The following is an 18,134-nucleotide window of genomic DNA, read 5'->3' as shown; positions in this document are numbered from 1 at the left end:
TGATATTGGTTTTTTTTTTTTTTGTCCCATTTTTTATCCTCTTTAAGGTTATGAAATTTAGAGAGATTAGGATGTAAATGCGAGACAAAAGGTCAGAGAGATCCAGATTTAGGTTTCGATAAGCTCCCCTGAGGGGACCCAGACTAGTCTATTTATAGAGAAAAATATCTCAAATCACATAATCGACAGGCGTCAAAAAGAATGTGTCACTAGGTTTAGTGCCCCCAGTGATGTGGCCTATGTCGCAGAGCAATCTTGGGGCAATCTTGCAATGCAGTTTCTATTTTATAGGTATTTTCCTGACGTATCATATGGCCATTTTGGGTTCGTGCGTTTAGCTCTCTTTCCTCTTTTTTTTTTTTTTTTTTTGAAACAGCGACGCATCATTGCACTTTAAACGGCAGCTATATCAGAGAATGAGCCAAATCACCATAAGAGCGTCAGCAGTTACATGAGAGAATGTGCCAAGAGCTCTTACAATATAAAAAACAAAAAAGGCCTACCTATAACACTCAAATCTGAACCAAAGACACCTCATGCAGACCTCATATGCTCCCCTAACCAACCCATGTAAAAACCAAGGAAAATCCATCTTCTTTAGCCATTTTAAAACATTCATTGAATCTCCACCACCTCTGGTGTATTAAACCTCTTTGCCAATTTACGCCTTGAAGGACAGATTTTAGCTCAACCTACCCACAGGGCCATAATATTTGAGTAAAACACTGCCCAAATAATATCTCACAATACCACCCATGCCAGCAGGTCCCAGATTTTCCATTGAACTTCCATCAAAGTTTAATTTGATCCACCCATTCTGGACATTGCCAACTTCCCACCCTAGTTTCCTTCATACTCCTCTCCTTAATCAACACTTGTAATTCCAACTTTTTCATTCAATTCAACCCCTAGTTTTTCAAAATCTTCAAAACATCTCCTATTACCCTCTTTCCAAATCTCCCACAGTAGAGCTGCTTTAACTTTCCAAATCATCTTTCCTTTCTTACCAATCCCCCTTATTCCATCTCTCTCTCTCTCTCTCTCTCTCTCTCTCTCTCTCTCTCTCTCTCTCTCTCTCTCTCTCTCTCTCATTGTGGGGCCACAGTGCTAACTAAAGTTTAAACCACAATGAGTAACAGATAAATTGGGTGGGGGGACCAATTAATTCAATCCAACTTTTTAGATACGAAGGCACTCCAATGATTACCATCATATTTATCCACATATCACGATGGACAAGGATCCAACCACCATAGAATTCTCTTACAACAATATCTGTAAGCGAATTCTCTAGGAAACATTTTCCAAAATTGAAAGTGAAAGGGAATAAATGACCATAAATGAAGGAAGAGGAGCCTTTTTCTTTTCCTGTTGTGTTAACTTGGTACCCAATAGGAAGAAACCCAAGCCATCATGCTGCAGCAACCCGCCACCTTGACCACTTGTGCCTTGGCCCTGTTCCTGCCTGGTTTCAATTTCTTCTGTCATTGAGTTCTACACAATCCAAATTTCTTTCCCTTTAACATCCAATACCTAACAATCCAAGAGCAATGAGGTCCCAAATATCTTAAAATTTGTGATCCGCTTCTATGTTGAGGTCAATGGAAAAATTGATTACCTAGGAAAGGGTCACAATAAAAACTGAAACAAGTAGGTGGAAGAACCAAAATAACCGTAAGAAACACCTTAATTAAACAAACATCTCAATTGCAGCAGGCAATATACGGAATTTCCTTGGAAGACACCCTAAATGCTCTCCATCAGACTGAATATAGATTCCACCACTCTGCACAACTTCCTCTACCTCAATTGATCGAACACTGCAAGTGATCACCATTGCACACGTAAACCAAACATGCACAGAAAAGAGAGAGTAATCTACAGAATAAAAAGAGAGAGAAGGCAACCACAAGATGTGGAAAACTAGATATTCTTCTTCATAATTCATTAGAAACTATATTGTGCTCGAGTTGTTGCCTTCTTTTCTTCAACTACCTCACCCTACTAGTCTGGCCAACACAGAATTGAAACATTACATAACTGGCCCTCTAGACCAATCCAATGTTAATCAGTTGGATCATATGATGACCTTCCTCCCTGTTAAGCACTGATAAATCATGCTCATGTACAGTACATTAAGTTCGTTTCAAGGGTTATTCATGACTATGAAATGCATGAAAATCGGGGGCTTCACATCAATAACAGATATAGCTGGCATGTAAAAACTTGTGGGAATCTAAAGAAACGAGGAATCACTTTAGACCACATCATCCCATATCTCAAAGCTATGAAGAAAGAACCCTATATTCAATTTTCTTTTTTTTAAAGTCTCACTTATCTATGGAAAATTTCCAGGACAAGCTGAATTGCACATCCTTGAAGCCATAACAAGCTATATATGGTGCGATCGATTCTAGAGAGTATCACCTTTGAATCTCCACCCACAATCATCAAATGTTTGGTTAGAACCCAGGGTCATCCCTTCAGCTTTTGGCACATGGTTGCATAGGGCAGATATATGTAAATTTTTAGAATTTCTAGCTCTGAATAATTTTTAGCCATAATTACATCCATAATTACATCATATTTACCCATTTTGACCGAAAAGCCAGCAATTCGAATGCACTTTTTTTCTACCAGGATGATTAGGTAACTGCTCTGATATGTGATTATTGGTGTTATTCAAGTAGTAACGATCATGCTGTACAATTATTCCGTCGTTTTTAGGATCGTTTAACATTTCATATTTTATCTTCAGAAAAGATACTTGGGGAGTGTATTGATTGTATTGCACTTGAACCGGCTTCATATATGCCTATTAGCGCTGAGTAAGTCAGGTAGAAAAATTGGTATGTCAACTCCTAAATTATTGAACAAAACGTCAACATGCAAAAGCAGTAAATTGCTATACAAATTAATAATTATTACACCTGTTATTTAGGCAATCAGATAGTTGAACTTGTTGCAAATGTTAGTGGCATACAACAAATTCAACCATATCACATAATGAGGGTATTTTACAAGTATCAAATGAAGGACAAAGAATATGAGGGTATTTTACAAGTATCAATGAAGGACAAAGAATATTAGTAATGTTCTTCAGACAAGCCACTTGTTTCATAACTTTTTTTTTGATGAAACACTTGTTTCATAACTGCATATATCACATTGATAGTTCCAAGTACAATTCTTGATTGTGTAATTCCAATGGACAGGAAATCCAATATGAACATACATTTGAATATTTGACTGGATGTAAAACTTATATCACTGAAACATCCATCAAACAATGGGGTTTAACTTTAGGGGCACCCCCCTTTCAAGCAGCATGCATGCAAGAAAGAAGAATTCAAAGTACAAAATAGAAACCCCAAACATTAAAATTAAAGTGTTATCTAGAGCTACAGTTCTGCATAATGATTTTTTTTTAGAATTACTGACAGAAATTAAAATATGCACCATAAAGACATGCATAATGCTTAGATCGTCAACATCTTGAACCATCTTGTTAAGGACAATTCAGCACTAATATTTCAATATGTTGGTAGTTTTCAAACAAGAAATCAGTAAACCTTGACCACAAGAAAATTACCTTCTTAAACATATATTTTTCTCTGATAGATGTGTCCCTCTATACAATTTGTGCAGCTTAAGAATGAAGTCATACCATTTGAAATTTTGCAGGATCACAGCCTGGTATCATCGCATAATGCAAATTTCAGGATTATAAATAAGGGGAAAATGAATCACATGCAAATTATGCTATTCACACAAAACCATTTCAGAATCCCAGGTGTAAACATCAAAAAATGCAAAGAAAAAGGAATTGTACAGTACGAAATTGCAGATATCTGTTACTAAAAACAACCGCCAGTCAAGCGACCACATGTTGATTCCACTAGAGTTTGCCTCCAGTGAGAACTGCTTCTGTTATAGGTGTGCAGAGACACTAAACAATTTACCTTGATAACTCCATTCCCAGAGATGAGGGTTATGTTTGGGTCCCTCAATTTTGAGGTACTTTGGTCATTCCTCCACTAAAAAGGAATGGGAAAAGATTGGGGGTTAAGAGATTCCTTGATATACAATATGTTTGTGGGCATTAGAGATTCCTTGATATACAATATGTTTGTGGGTATACTTATTTGAAAATTTCTGCCTGAAAAGCCAGGCACTCCTCAATGATGCAAACTTAGGAGTTCCATTGAAGTAACCAAATATTGCCCAGATCATCTCTCTTTACTAACATTGTTGTAGATCAATAAAAAGCCATGGTTTTGTACTAATTCAAAATAAATAAATAAAAGGTTTTGTACACTTTGGTTCATGTACCTCAGCAGCAGATGGCTAATATCAACCATCCCTCAGACATGAGAGGAGGAAGGATTGACAAATGTCATCAGTTATTGAGATCAAAGCGCTAATGTTGCATATGAACGGAGTGATACAAGTATTATGATAGTCTTTCCCAACATAAAAATTAAAAGCCATGATCCAGTATCATAGCTAGTCTCACCTCAAGACTTCCACTGTGAGGGTCAGCTGTTGGGGTGATCATCATACCACCACCAAAGAATTTGGCATTTCCAATGCAGAGAGCTGTCACTTGAGGAAATATTTCCCAGTCACCATCATTGATCTTGAGCATGGGATATGCAGAGAGGAATGACATCAGTATAATACCATCCTTAACTCTCTGCCTATAATAAGCACGGACTTTTGGAGACACTTACCTTGATCTTAAGATCCTGATTACTGTGCCCCATAAAGGCTCTCAAAGCACCTATAACATAACACAAGTTTCCAAATCTTTTATACATGGAAGCATAATATCCTGCCTTCGCACTCCTGCAGACTTCCACAAAATAGACAAGTTACGTCTAGACCCTAGGGATCTGCATGTGAAACTCAAGCAACCCGAATATGGAAAGTACACGTGCGTGTGAATAAAATTTCCATATAACAAAAAACTTCCTTACAGGTGTATATCAGCAACATTTATAAAATAATGAGCTCCATTGCTCTTATCTGTGATAACACCAACATCAATCCTGCTCTTCTGTCCTGTTGCAATAGTGACAGTATTAACCTCTTGCTTATAAGATATAAAAAATGGAATTTGAAATAGGCTACATACAATCTACAATTAAAACAAATATTACATGCTTCCTCATAAATATTCCCCTAGGAAACTTCTCTACAACATGCTTTAAGAATCAGAAAGTAGCGAGGCACAGAAACCTTTAACGATCCGATTGATTGCTTCATATGGATCATTTTTCCTGATAAAACAAGGGAAAAGGACGAGTTTCTCATTCAATCAAGAAGATACAGAATTAAGTCCTTTAAAGTTCAAATAAATCAAATGGAGCCAGATGAGAATAGCAACCACCAACCAGCCAAATGATCTGGCAAAATCAGATCCTGTTCCTAGCGGAATAAGCTGTAAAAATAGAAGAGAGGAATCAGAGGTCTCTTACAGAGTGAAATACCAATAGCAGATCACATGCATGATGCCAGGATTTCTTTAAAATTAAATACGAAGATACAGAAAGCCAGAATACTGCTAATGGTCTTAGCATCAAATGTTAAGATTACAGGGTTAAGTACTCTTAATATCTTACACCAAGTGCAGTTGTTGCATGTGTGCCACCTTGATTATGAGCGAGTACAGGATTTTCTGCCCAGAAGAAGCCATTCACAACCTAAAAATCCAAGAGCCATTCAATTAGTGAAATAAAGCAATTCAGTTCTATATGGAGCAAATATGCATAAAGCTACATGCAAATCATGCAGAAAGAGACCAGTTATATAGGAAACCGAAAGGGAAAACTTCTTGCCACACCAACTCCATTGACATGTGTTGGGAGATCTTTAGAACGACAGTCCTGGGATTGCCAGAAAATTTCCAGAACAGGCTAGAAATCGGCCAAGTTGTCATATTGCCATCCATTTTCATTTTATTTATATATCTGTAACAACTAAAGAGCAAAAGAGTAAAAGAAATGATGGTATAAGATAATTATGTCACGATTTTCCAAGATCTATCAATGGAAGAAATTGCACCACTCTGCTTGCAGCTTCTTAATCATGTTCACCTATGTTGTCTAGCATTAAGGGACACCTTGTAGAAGCTTAAATGAATGTTGAAAGCTTGATGAGTAGCACAAAAATTATGTGATCCTCCTAGATTAGGTACCAGAAAAAGAAGCCCACAAGGGTCTACAATAAAGACACTCTTTGTTTACAATATGCAGCAGACTTGATTTACAACAAAACAAGCTTCTCACCTCATGAAGAGTTCCGTCACCTCCAACTGCTATCACAGCATCAGCTCCCTGTTTTATGGCCTAAATAAAAATAATAGTCATGCATATATACCAGAGCTCATGTCAAACTGATGTCCAAAACAAATATATGGATGACTTTCTTATCCCAACATACAAAGATAAAACCATTATGAGAAAAAAGAAACAGAGTGAGATAAAGGAGAATAATGTACCTCCCTCGTAATGTCAATAGCATAAGAGGGGCCAGAAGTTAAAGACTCACGTATCTGACCAAAGCAAGGACAAGTAAGGTCTAGATGAATACTTGTACTATGGTTACTAAAGAAGCTGGCTAGTAACGAAAAATAATCTAATCTGGCTAGTCATGAAAAAGAATCTAATTTTATTTTTTCTGATCGATAGACATGAAGACAAAAGTAAACATCAAATAATAAAATTCCAATTAAGTATCAGCAAAAACTAGAGGAATCTGATAGAAATCAAATTGTCTCAGAAATATTTTGAAGGCATAAAGCTTTGAGCTTTTCATGCAGAACAAAAGAGCTTTGCGCCTTTCATGAATTAAGGGAAAACATTTCATCCACCCTTGCGCAGACAGCTACATTGGTCCTCTCCCCACAATTTGGGGATGACAGAACGTATTCACTGCATTTTCTCTCTCCTAAAAAAAAGGCATTTTCCAGGGTTGGTTCTCCAAAAATATTTTCACGATCTTCTTTGCCTAAACCAATAGGATGTGTGCATCAAATTTTAGGGTCAACAAATGCCCTTCAAGCCCCCAAATGGGGGAGCACATATAGTGTTCCAGTCTGCCCCAAAGTTTTCAGTTGAGAGCAAATGCAAAAAAGGACCATCTATTCAGATGAAATTCGCCATGTGGGACTCATCAAGCTGCTCACATGAGATCCACATATTAAATTAGCAAGTCTCATTAATTTAATTGTTAATCTTGATCCTAAAAGCCAAAAATCAGGAATGGTTGTGTTACATGAGTAACAGTTTTTCAAAAAGCGCTAAGCGGGTCCTAGGCAGCCTGGGGAGTCCAGGCCGCACAGCGCCTAGGCAGGCGCCCAAGTGGGCACCTAGAACCTGGGCAGCCTAGTTGAAATAAAATAGGATTCTATAGTCTCTAACATTATATATATTATATAAAATATAAGAATTAAGTATTTATGACACATCAAAATTCAAAAGTATACTACATATTAGCACACACTCCATAAAGCATAACCATAAGTCGGTCCATACCCAATTAAAACTTAAAATTTACCAACCAAATTACCAAACCAAACCAATGGAACTACAAATTCACTATCCACAATACACAACCAAGAGGAAGAAAACAAAAATGAAACTAATACTTGAAGACTCAAAAGAATCTCCAATCAATGTTCAAAGTTTAATCATCATTCATTATTCATCATCAGAAAAAGTAGGGTCAGCTGCATTTGCATCATATGCATCGGTGTCGTCACCCTCCCCGACATATTGGTCGTCCTCCTCCGTCTCTTCTGAATATGCCTCTTCCTCCACCCCTCGTCCTCTGTGCAGAAGATCTAGTGGCCCTTGGAGGTCGGCTGTTGAAGCATCCATGACCATGACCATGTCTCATGTCAATCCTTCATGCCCCTCGACCTCATCATCATCAACCAACCACTCCATAGCATTGTCCATATTTTTTAATCTGCATTGTCTATGACGACCTGTACAACAAGATGCTCCCCAACCTCCTTATTCCCTTCTCTACAACTTAGAATATGTAATGGGCATCATGATATAATCAAATGCATCAATAGACCTAAAAAAAAACAGTCCCTAAAAAGCAATTCACAAGCAAATTTAACATCATGATATAATCAAATGCATCAATAGACCTCAAAAAAAACAGTCCCTAAAAGGCAATTCACAAGCAAATTTATCTGACTTCTTCTCTTCCTATCACTCATAATAGAAACTCCATACTGAGCCCATGCCTCCTTAACTTCTACAGCATCCTTCGTGACGCTCACCACTTTTTTCAAAAGAGGCTCTGAAAAGCTCATATGGGGTTGGGTTTTCATCCCAGACCCAAATTAGCCAATTGCCTCAACCAAGGCATAGAAGCTGCTTAGGCGAGCGGTATTGAATGGAATGCTCGGCTCATAAAACCATGTAGCAATAAAAAAAGCAGCTCTATCTCTCTCTTCCTTTGTCATTATATTTTCAACAGTGGTTTGCTTCTTTGTTTTCTCTCCTGCAACCTCAGGGTCAGGCCAAGGCAAAAAATTATCCATAGGGCTTCTAATCCGAAGCTTCTTATTCTCAGAACCAGAAGCAATTACAACCTCCTTTCCCTTCCCCCTAATAATGGATTGTTCTGCCTCTTGACATCTCTCCCCATCCTCATCACTATCATCATCATCATCATCATAACTGACCCGAACCCCAAACCTAATCTCTACTGTGGAGGCCAATTTCTCATCTTTTTTCATTTTTACCATACTCAAAAAATTGGTAATTCTTACAAAAGGGGCCATCAAGAGTCTTTTTACATGGGGCAACATCCCCCTTGATACCGGTAAGATGTTTCTTGAACCGGTTTATGCCCCCTTTTGTATCCTTATCACAAAACTTGCATCCTATGCAATTTTTATCATTAGGATCTGGATTGTAGCCATATTTCCAATCGGGATCACCACTCCTATTAGATCCCAAAGAAGAGATCTCAAAATAATACAACTTATACAAGCAATAAAAAAAATCACTTACTTTGATTGCTCAATGTCCAAACTTTCACCTCAAAGATGCTTTTAAGGACTCAAAATCTTTTAAAAAACCCTCTAATAGATTTATAAAACATCACAAATTAAATCTAATATCAATGGGTGTTTTGATCAATTTCTCATAGTGTTCAAAAAAGTGGACCGCCCAGCGCCTGCGTGGTCCAGAAGGCCTGGACACATCGCCCAAGCCTAGGCCACCAAACTGGGCGATAGTCCTTGGGCGGCCGCCTAGGCGATCATATTGATTTTTTTTTAAACATAAAGGGATTTAAGGATGGGTTTTAGATTCATTTGAAACCTAAACACCCAATAACCCATTTTAGAGAGAAAGCAACCTCAAGAAAACTAAATTTTGTGATTTTCATTGGATCGAAGTGTTTCTCAAAGTTACGAAAAACGGATCCAAACATCACCTAAGTAGATTTGATTTAGTTTTGGAGTTTTATAATCCTATTAGATAGTGTTTTTTATTATTTTAGCACTAGAAACCATCTCAGAAGTGGGCGTTTGGAGTTCGAGCCATCAAAGTAAGTGAAAAAATTTATTTTTTAGATTGCTTGTTTTATTTTGAGATGTCTTCTTCAGGATCTAGTCGAACTGTAGAGCCGGGTTGGAAATATGGATACAACCCGAATCCAAATGACAAAAATTGCATTAGTTGCAATTTTTGTGAAAAAGATACAAAATGGAGTATAAACCGGTTTAAGAAACATCTTGACGGTATTAAGAGGGATGTTACCCCTTATAAAAATGTTCTTGAAGCTATCATAGAGGAGATTAAGAAATATATGAGTCCTGTAAAACAAAAACAAGAACCAAATCCTTGTCATTTGAATAGGTCTATTTCTGTTACTTTTAGAAGAAGTGATCTGAGTTGGAAGTAAGGTTATAACCCAAAACCAAACGATAGAAATTGTTTAAGGTGTAATTTTTGTGACAAAGATACCCATGGGGGTATTAACCGATTCAAGAAACATCTTGTCAGTATTAAAATGAATATTGCTTCTTGTAAAAAAGTTCCTGAAGCTAGTCGGGATGAGATTAGACAACTTCTGAATTTAAAAGAACCAAAAAATAATGAAATTGAGGCTTGTTCTGTGGAAATATCTTCTCCAGGTTCTTCTAGAAGTGGTGATCCGGGTTGGAAGTATTGTTATAACCCGAATCCAAATGACAAAAATCATATTAAATATAATTATTGTGGAAAGGATACTAATGAGGGCATTTATCGGTTTAAAAAACACCTTGCCGATATTAAGGGGGATATTGCCCGGTGTAAAAATGTTCCTGAAGCTACCAGGGAGGAAATTATACAATATTTGAGTTCAAGGAAGCACAAAAAGATAGAAAAGTGTAGAGCAGCCAAGACTCCTAGGGCCTCATCTGCACATACTAGCAAGAGGGAGGTAGAAGAAGAGGAAGATGAAGAAGCAGATTCAGAAGAAACTGAGGAAGACGAGCGTTATATTGAAGAGGGAGATGACTCTGATAGTGATGGCCTCAATTCTGATGCATATGGTGAAGCTTACCCTATTCCTTCTAATGATGAAGATGATGATGATGATGATGATGATGATGATGACTGAAGAGTGAAGACTCTTGGTGTTGACTGTTGACTGTTATGTTGAGTGTTGACTATTGTGTCATAGACTGTATATTTTCTGAATTTCTGTATATTTTCTTTTTCTTATTTTTAGTTTCTACTTTATAGTTTCTAGTTCTACTATCTAACTTTTGTGTGTACAGTCTACAGTGTATCAGAGTATTAGTGTATGCTTGTATGGTTTTATTGTTTTAGCATTGTATGAAAATATGGATTATGGTCTTATGAATTATCAAAATTCTCTTCTCAACTTCTATCTTCTTTTTTTTAACTGGGATTATAGTCTTATGGATTATCAAAATTCTTATGGATTATGGCCTTATGGATTATCAAAATTCTTATGGATTAATCATTATTAGTCATCACTCATCAGTTTTTTTTTTTTTCAATTGGGCTGCCCAGGTTCTGGCCGCCCGCCTAGGAGCTGGGGGCTTGGACCCCCATGGCCGCCTGGGTGCCGCTTATCGCTTTTTGAAACACTGATTTCTCATAACTTTGAGAAACCCTTCGATCCTAAAGAAATCACCAAAAACTAGTTTTTTGGGGGTTTTTTCTCTCTCTAAAATGGCCTCTAAAGAGTTTTTAGTTTCACATGAACCTAAACCCACATTTTTTGGCCCCTTAGTATCAAAAAAAAAACCACAAAATGCCCCTACCAAGTGGCTTTTCCACCTCTGGGCAGGGCGCAATTCCTAGGCAGCCACCTAAGGTTCCTGGGCGCCTAGGCAGCGCCCACTATTTTCTACCTTTTTTTAGCGCCTAGGCCTGGGCAATGCGCTCAGGCCCCCTGGATCGCCTAAGCGGTCGCCCAGTTGCTGGGCGGTCCGCTTTTTGAAACACTGATGAGTAATATACTCAAAGCTGCTGCCAGAGGAAAACCATCAAACTCCTTTTAATGGTACAAGCCACCTTGGCAATTGACTTTGCATAGCTAGAAGAGAGATGAAAGTATGAACCACCATCTTAATCCATTAGCCATTGTCGGAGGATGGCCAGGCACTGAGGCCTCACAACCACCTTCTTTGGTGTCAGCCTATAAGCTACTTTGTGTATAGAGTCAAATGATGCAGACCCGATACTTTCACTCTCAATAAATGGTAACACAAATTGTAGCGCTAGTTTATATACTTAAAATTCAGAAAGAAAGAAAGTTCCAAGTTTTATTTTTGAATCTAAAGGATTTTGATGTTCCATTTGAAATATTTAACATTTCATACAATGAAAAACTATTGAAGTATTAAAATCAGTGAAGACATATCGATCTAGGTGAGGGAGGTCAAGAGAAGATTTTCCCAAGAAGGCCAAACAAGCTAACTTAGTCTTTTCTTTTTTTGTTTCTCTTGGGCCTGGGCTAGGAATACGCTTTCAAATCTACCCATCAAGTCCCTCTCTAGAATTTCTAGCCAGATCATGTTTCTCTTTCTAGATTCAAAAGGGTTCCACAGGACCATGTTGAGCTTGTGTAGTTTGACTTGTCCTGGTTTTCAGGATTTGACAACCTTTTCAGTTACTGTTCAAACAAATTCCCAGATGGAAACTTCTAAAGTGATTCAAATCAATTCTAACCCAATTATTGAAATTGAGGCCAATTTGCTGGCCAAAATAGCTCAAGAAAATTTAGGAAAGAATTCAAGACTCCAATCAAATGCCTTAACTCAGATTGTGAATTTCAAGCCAAACCCTCAGCCTGAGCAAACCCAAGAAAAACTCTAGCAAATCCGAACCCAATTGGGCCGGCTATGCAAAAAAGGCCAGTTACATGAAGCACAAAACTCTTTGAAACTCTCTCTGAGCCAAAAAATATAACATATAAAAAACTCTTGTAGGTTTATGTGCAATAGATAGCCTAATAGAGCTCTTGAGTTCTACAGTAGATTGGTTTCAGACAGCCTGAACCTGACCAGACCACTACACCATGAAATTGCATTGAATTGCAGGACTTAAGATTAGGTGAGGCTACACACTCACATATTATACTCAATGGGGTGAACCAAAGTCAAATTCTCACAATTCTCAGCTGAACTTGTATAGTAATCGTGTAGACTCTCATTTGATTAAGTCCTTGTTCAATAAAATGCCTCGAAAAAACACAATGGCTTATAACACCGTAATTTTCTGATTTGTTGGGTATGGGCAAGCTTCAAAAAGGTCTTAAGATTTGAATTTGTGGGTAGAGCATGTAGAGTGAGAGAAGACTGTGTGGAAAATAGGGGGTTAGAGGCTTAGGGCCCAGTTGGTTCCCCCAAAATGGGTCTCCCAGATACCCATTTCCATGGAAACAGCCCATAAATGCTGCTTGGATGCTCTCCCAGGGCGGGAGTTCCATTTCTGCATGGAGACTGATTTCCACATTTTAAGCCCTTTTTGTGGAAATGTCATTTCCACCAAAATAGGTGGAATTAACATTTCTGGGAGATTGAACGCTAGCCACGAGCCCCAAAAACTTGCAGTAAGATATATTTTATAAAATGGCTTGAGGTCACGCAAAAAACCGACCTCACACCCTAGAGCTGTAATGATTAACATATATGCATAACAAATAATAACATATATTACATTAATTATATGTAATAATCATATAAGTATATATAATTATAATAATTGTATAGTATATATTATAACGATAATTATTTACATTTTATAACATATATAGTGAATTTATAAATTATAAAATTATTTTATTAATTATTATATATAATATTAATAATATATCCATTTGCCATGACGTACTTTACCATGATGTACCTTTCTCTGTTCTATTGAATTTGTGCTTGCTAAACTTATTGGCATGCAAGTCTACTTTTGATGTATGATGTCAATGTTCAACTGAGAGAGACAGACAGAGAGATAGAGAGAAGAGTACAAGCTAGTTATGAATGAAATACATGCCTAATAGGAAAATATCATTGACATCTAATTTTGTCAGCTAAAAACTCAAAATATCCAAATCTATAAAAATACTAAAATACAAGTAGTCAGTCAATCAAACACAATAAAAAACATATTAGCTAAACACTCAAAATATTAAAACCTATAAAAATACTGAAATACAGGTAGTCAGTCAATCAAACACAATAAAAAACATATTAGGATAATCCATAATCCAGAAATATGGAAAGTTAGCAAAGCCTTCATTAATTTTCAAATTTCTGAATATTCGAAATTATGCTCTATCAAATAGGGTCTTATTTACTCCAATATGCTCATATTTTGTTACACTAATGCTTGAATGTCAAAGTAAAGATAATTCCAATGATAATAACTTCTAGAATGGAGAGATAGAGTCAGTTAGCAAAGGAGGATGATGTATAAGATGATATGTTTGCAACAGAAGATGTCCAATGCGAAGGAGTACTTGGATGGGATAGATATACAAGAAATGATTGTTTGGATATAAAGAGTTAAGAGTAACCTGTATAAAGTGGAGCAAAAAGACCCACTCTATTGGATAAAGGCACAAACAACTAAATAATTGTTGTTTCCGTAACAAAGACATTCCGTCTATGATGCAGGGTTTTTGCTTTTAATTTTTACACATGATTTTGAAGTATCCATCAGAAGTGCACACCCATTTCTAGATCTCCGTGCATCATAGGATTCCATATATCATATCATCAGGTTACCAATATCTTTTTCTATGGAGGATGTTTAGACGCATTGGCATAATTATCTGAATTTCCTATCAGTGGGTTGTTCAGAGAGTGGCTTGAGAAAAAAATAAGGGAGGGAGCAATTTAAACTACAGCTCAAGTTTGTATACTAAAATAAACACGCCCGGAGTTTGGATGCTTAAACAACAACTTTATCAGGTTTTCAGGAAACTTATCAAGGAGTTCTTCTCAGAACAATCAGAAGTTCACTCTAGCATGAAGCATCTTAAGGGTGTAGTTCCCACTCAAACTCACCATTTCCCCTCTTTTCAAATGTTTTAAGTGCAACCACTATAAATGATGTAAATATGGAGAAGATACACAAGATAATGATTTGCAAGACAAGAAGTCCAATCCCCACGATGATGGTCTCTAATTCTATTTCCCATTTATTCAAAATGTTTCAAAACAATAAAAACAAATATCATGATGACCTGTAAGTCATGTAATTGATTCCTTTCCTTCCGAATCTAAGATGTCCTGTAATGGTATTTTCTAATATTTTATTTCATTATTGTATCAAGCATATTAATATTGATTTTCCTTGGATAAACTAGCAGATGGAGTCATTATCTTGCCTTGTGTATCTTCCTCAAAGCTGGTGAGAGACTTGTTCACTAAAGTCATAAATCTCAGAAAGACATCTATTTAGTAAGAAACAGTAGCTTGTTGACATAGAAGCTCCAATTTGAAGGCACAAGTTAGAGCATTATGTATAACTACATGATTGACAGCAGTGTCCATAAACATGAAGAACTCGTCCGACTCAGTTATTGCCAAGAACCAAGTAAACTTGCTTTTCTAAACAGTAACTTGCAAAAACTTAGCGAGTTTTCGAAACTTGTAAAAAGTGGAAATGACAAAACAACAAATGCACATGCTTGTGTACACACAAACACATACATACATACATACATACATACATACAAACATACATACATGCATGCATATATATATATATATATATATATATAGAGAGAGAGAGAGAGAGATGTATGTGTGTATGTATTTGTGCATATAGATAGATAGATAGAGAGCGAGAGAGAGAGAGAGAGGATTGCGTGGACTCCTTAGTTGATTTGTAGAGCATTAGCTCACAAGCCAAAAAATCTAAAAAAAATTATTTAGGGGGATTGTTTGACCCCAATTTTGTAGATGTTCTCATCATCAACAGACGAATTTAGTTTACACACACAAACTCCGGTGAATTGAGCTTTCCAGTTTATAGAACTTGGAAGTTGCAGAGTGGGGTTGACTTGGTGAGTTTTCCCAAGTTAAAAAGTAGTTTGTCATTACATATTGCGAGTATTGCATATATCGGCCTGTCATACTTATACACCATCAAAAGTATTTTGGTTATGCAGAAAAGATTATATAGGAATCGGGCTCAGGCTTGGGCTTGATTGGTTAGAAGTGGAAGATTGCATTCGATTCCTACTGCTGAACTCCCAAAAAAATGTGGATGCACATATTTCTATAGGGGTAATTTCAGTACTTTTTTGGTGTGCATTTAACCATTTATATAAGGAATTTATCCCTCATTTTCCAGCTAATGGAAATTATGTTTTAGGTGCATGTGTGGCGTGCGTGTGTGATATCTGCATTTACAGAAGCACACAAGTGTGTAACTTGAACGTTTGTACCTGTATACTAGTTATGCAAGCAAGTGTACATATATAGGTATTCCAACTTAGATAATGTGCAATGCAAGCTTACAATGGTGATTATGAAATAACTGTGAAATCTGCATATCATATGCCTCTAACTTAACCAACTTTGCACAATAACCAATAATCAATAAAATCCCTAATTATCAATAGATAAACATCGAAATAACTCACAATGTATTCTTCTCCCAAGTGAGACTTGAGATATGGCAATATTTTCTTCCACTGTTTGCCTGCGCGGCCATTGGCGCCTACAAAAATCACAAATAATTCAATAAATAAATAAATCACAACTTCATATCCCTTAATCCATGTCATAAAAAACAAAACACACAGACATCACAAAAATTTTATATATCAGAGAAAAGCGATAAGGGACCTTTAGGGTTAACGATGAATACGAATTCGCGGCGTCTCGAAGGCGAGGGCCTACAATTTGTAGGGTTCATGGATACATCAGTGGCAGTAGTGGATTGCTCTGATCTGATAGCAAAGCTTGTTGCTGGCTTAGGCAATAGAATTGACGAAGAATTGATGATACCATAAACCATTTATGCTCTCGATTTAGTTGCAAAGGATTGAGAGGGTAAGATTTTTTTCTCATCTAAAATGGCGAAACATGGAGCGTATCGAACGAAAGGGATATATAATTATTGGGAAAATTGTTTCTTGCGGGCTAAAGTATGATGCAACTATAAGTTTATCACCGTGAGAACAAACTACTGACGGTGATGGAGGGAGTGGGGTACACCATTTAACTCAATAATGAAATTTACGTCCAATGTTTCTCCGTCACCGTCTCGATCCATTAACTGGACCACAGTTCAAGACCAAAGAGGCATGCGTCTTTTTGTTTTGGGTGTCGTTTCTATGAGGTTGCAACCTTAAACAATGAGCACCTCCAATTTTTATCATAATACGTAGTTTTGGTGTAAAAAAATTTTAGGATCATCTGAAAATCTATTTTTATATCTAAATATAAAATTTTAAATTCAAAAAATAGTTAAATCAAGTAGATCTATAAATATATCAAAATCTTGAAAATAGACGGTCTAAATAATGTGTTGCAATATGCACTATTTTTGTGATTCAAAATCTTTTCTTTCTTTCATATTCATACACCTTGATGTCGAGGTGATCAAATAGAAGGTTTTTCAACATTAAAACAACCTTTTTCAATGGAGTTTTTAGCTGCATCTTTAATTCTATTTTTTTTTTTTCTTTTTTTTTCAGGTAATAATCCAAAAATAGTCCTTACTTATGGTAGGAATAGAACTCAAGACTCATGTTGTGCCACCGGCCGTCTTGACCACACCTTAAGCCTATTTATTTTTTTCGCTATAGCAAAATAACCATGAGTCATGGTTGGCATAATGATGTTCATCATATTATACCGGGGTAGGATTCGATGTGTCAAAGTGCACCTGTTCAAATGAGGTCCTTTTCATAAAGGAAAAAGTTTATATAAAGCCGAGGCTCTAAACAATCAAATTAGAGCCCACTTCAAAATTTTCACTTAAAGAGGTTGTTTTGATGCCAAAATATCCTCAAATTGATCATCTAGACTTCAAGACGCATGGGCATGAGAAAAAAATGGATTTCGTTTTAAAAATAGTTCATCTTGTGACGCATTTTTGGACCGTCAATTTTCAAATTTTTATATATCTGTTCGATCTACATAATTTTTGAAGCGTTACATTTTATAATTGAAGGCGAAAATATATTTTAAAGCTATCACAATGATTTCTAGTATTGAAACTATATTTCTCGATACTATTTGAAGGTGTATTTTACTTTGATTGTTTAGAGCCTCGGCTCTATACAAACCACACCTTTCATAAATCCATTTGATTTTGGATCTAAGATTTGATAGGTCCATGATTTCAACCTTGATTATGAACATGAAAAAAAAATAGATTTTATATCTTAAAGGTTTTTTTTCAAAATTTAAATTTTGGACTATTCACTTTAACTCTTTGACCATTAGATCTTCACAAATTTTGGACTATAAATCCATGAATCTAAAGCAAAAAGGCGTCTAAAGTGACTTACCATGTGTTTTGGATTCTGAATCCATCTCTAAGGTGAACTTTTTGAAGAGAACCATTTGGACATGTGTATCTAGGATTGCACATATAAAACTCCCTGTTATCATGAGTTCT

At 36.4% G+C, this 18,134-nt stretch overlaps 1 protein-coding gene across 4 annotated transcripts; it reads right to left on the bottom strand.

Annotated features, from left to right (window-relative positions):
- Positions 1-409: 409 nt before the first annotated feature.
- LCBK2 (Diacylglycerol kinase family protein) lies at positions 410-16,837 on the bottom strand. 4 transcript variants are annotated; one of them, XR_016041281.1, is made up of 13 exons: positions 16,352-16,837; positions 16,147-16,223; positions 6,503-6,556; positions 6,291-6,350; positions 5,625-5,705; positions 5,397-5,443; positions 5,242-5,282; positions 4,980-5,064; positions 4,734-4,855; positions 4,517-4,639; positions 3,593-3,693; positions 1,686-1,820; positions 1,177-1,533 (listed from the first exon to the last, which is right to left on the bottom strand). XR_016041281.1 is itself a non-coding variant. In XM_020661622.2 (13 exons), the coding sequence occupies exons 1-12, from the start codon at positions 16,521-16,523 to the stop codon at positions 1,691-1,693; spliced, it is 1,086 nt and encodes a 361-aa protein (XP_020517281.2). In that variant the 5' UTR covers positions 16,524-16,837; the 3' UTR covers positions 1,177-1,533; positions 1,686-1,690. The 4 variants fall into 4 exon arrangements, 2 of the variants coding, with proteins under 2 accessions (XP_020517281.2, XP_006828764.2); XM_020661622.2 differs by having other exon boundaries at positions 4,734-4,848; XR_016041280.1 differs by having other exon boundaries at positions 410-1,820.
- Positions 16,838-18,134: the final 1,297 nt, after the last annotated feature.

Source organism: Amborella trichopoda, chromosome 9, assembly GCF_054954075.1.
Source record: "Amborella trichopoda isolate Santa Cruz 75 chromosome 9, AtrichopodaSantaCruz75HAP2 v2.0, whole genome shotgun sequence".
Taxonomy (NCBI): Eukaryota; Viridiplantae; Streptophyta; class Magnoliopsida; order Amborellales; family Amborellaceae; genus Amborella; species Amborella trichopoda.
Note: the sequence above shows the minus strand (reverse complement) of the source record. Positions and strands in the feature narration are given on the sequence as shown.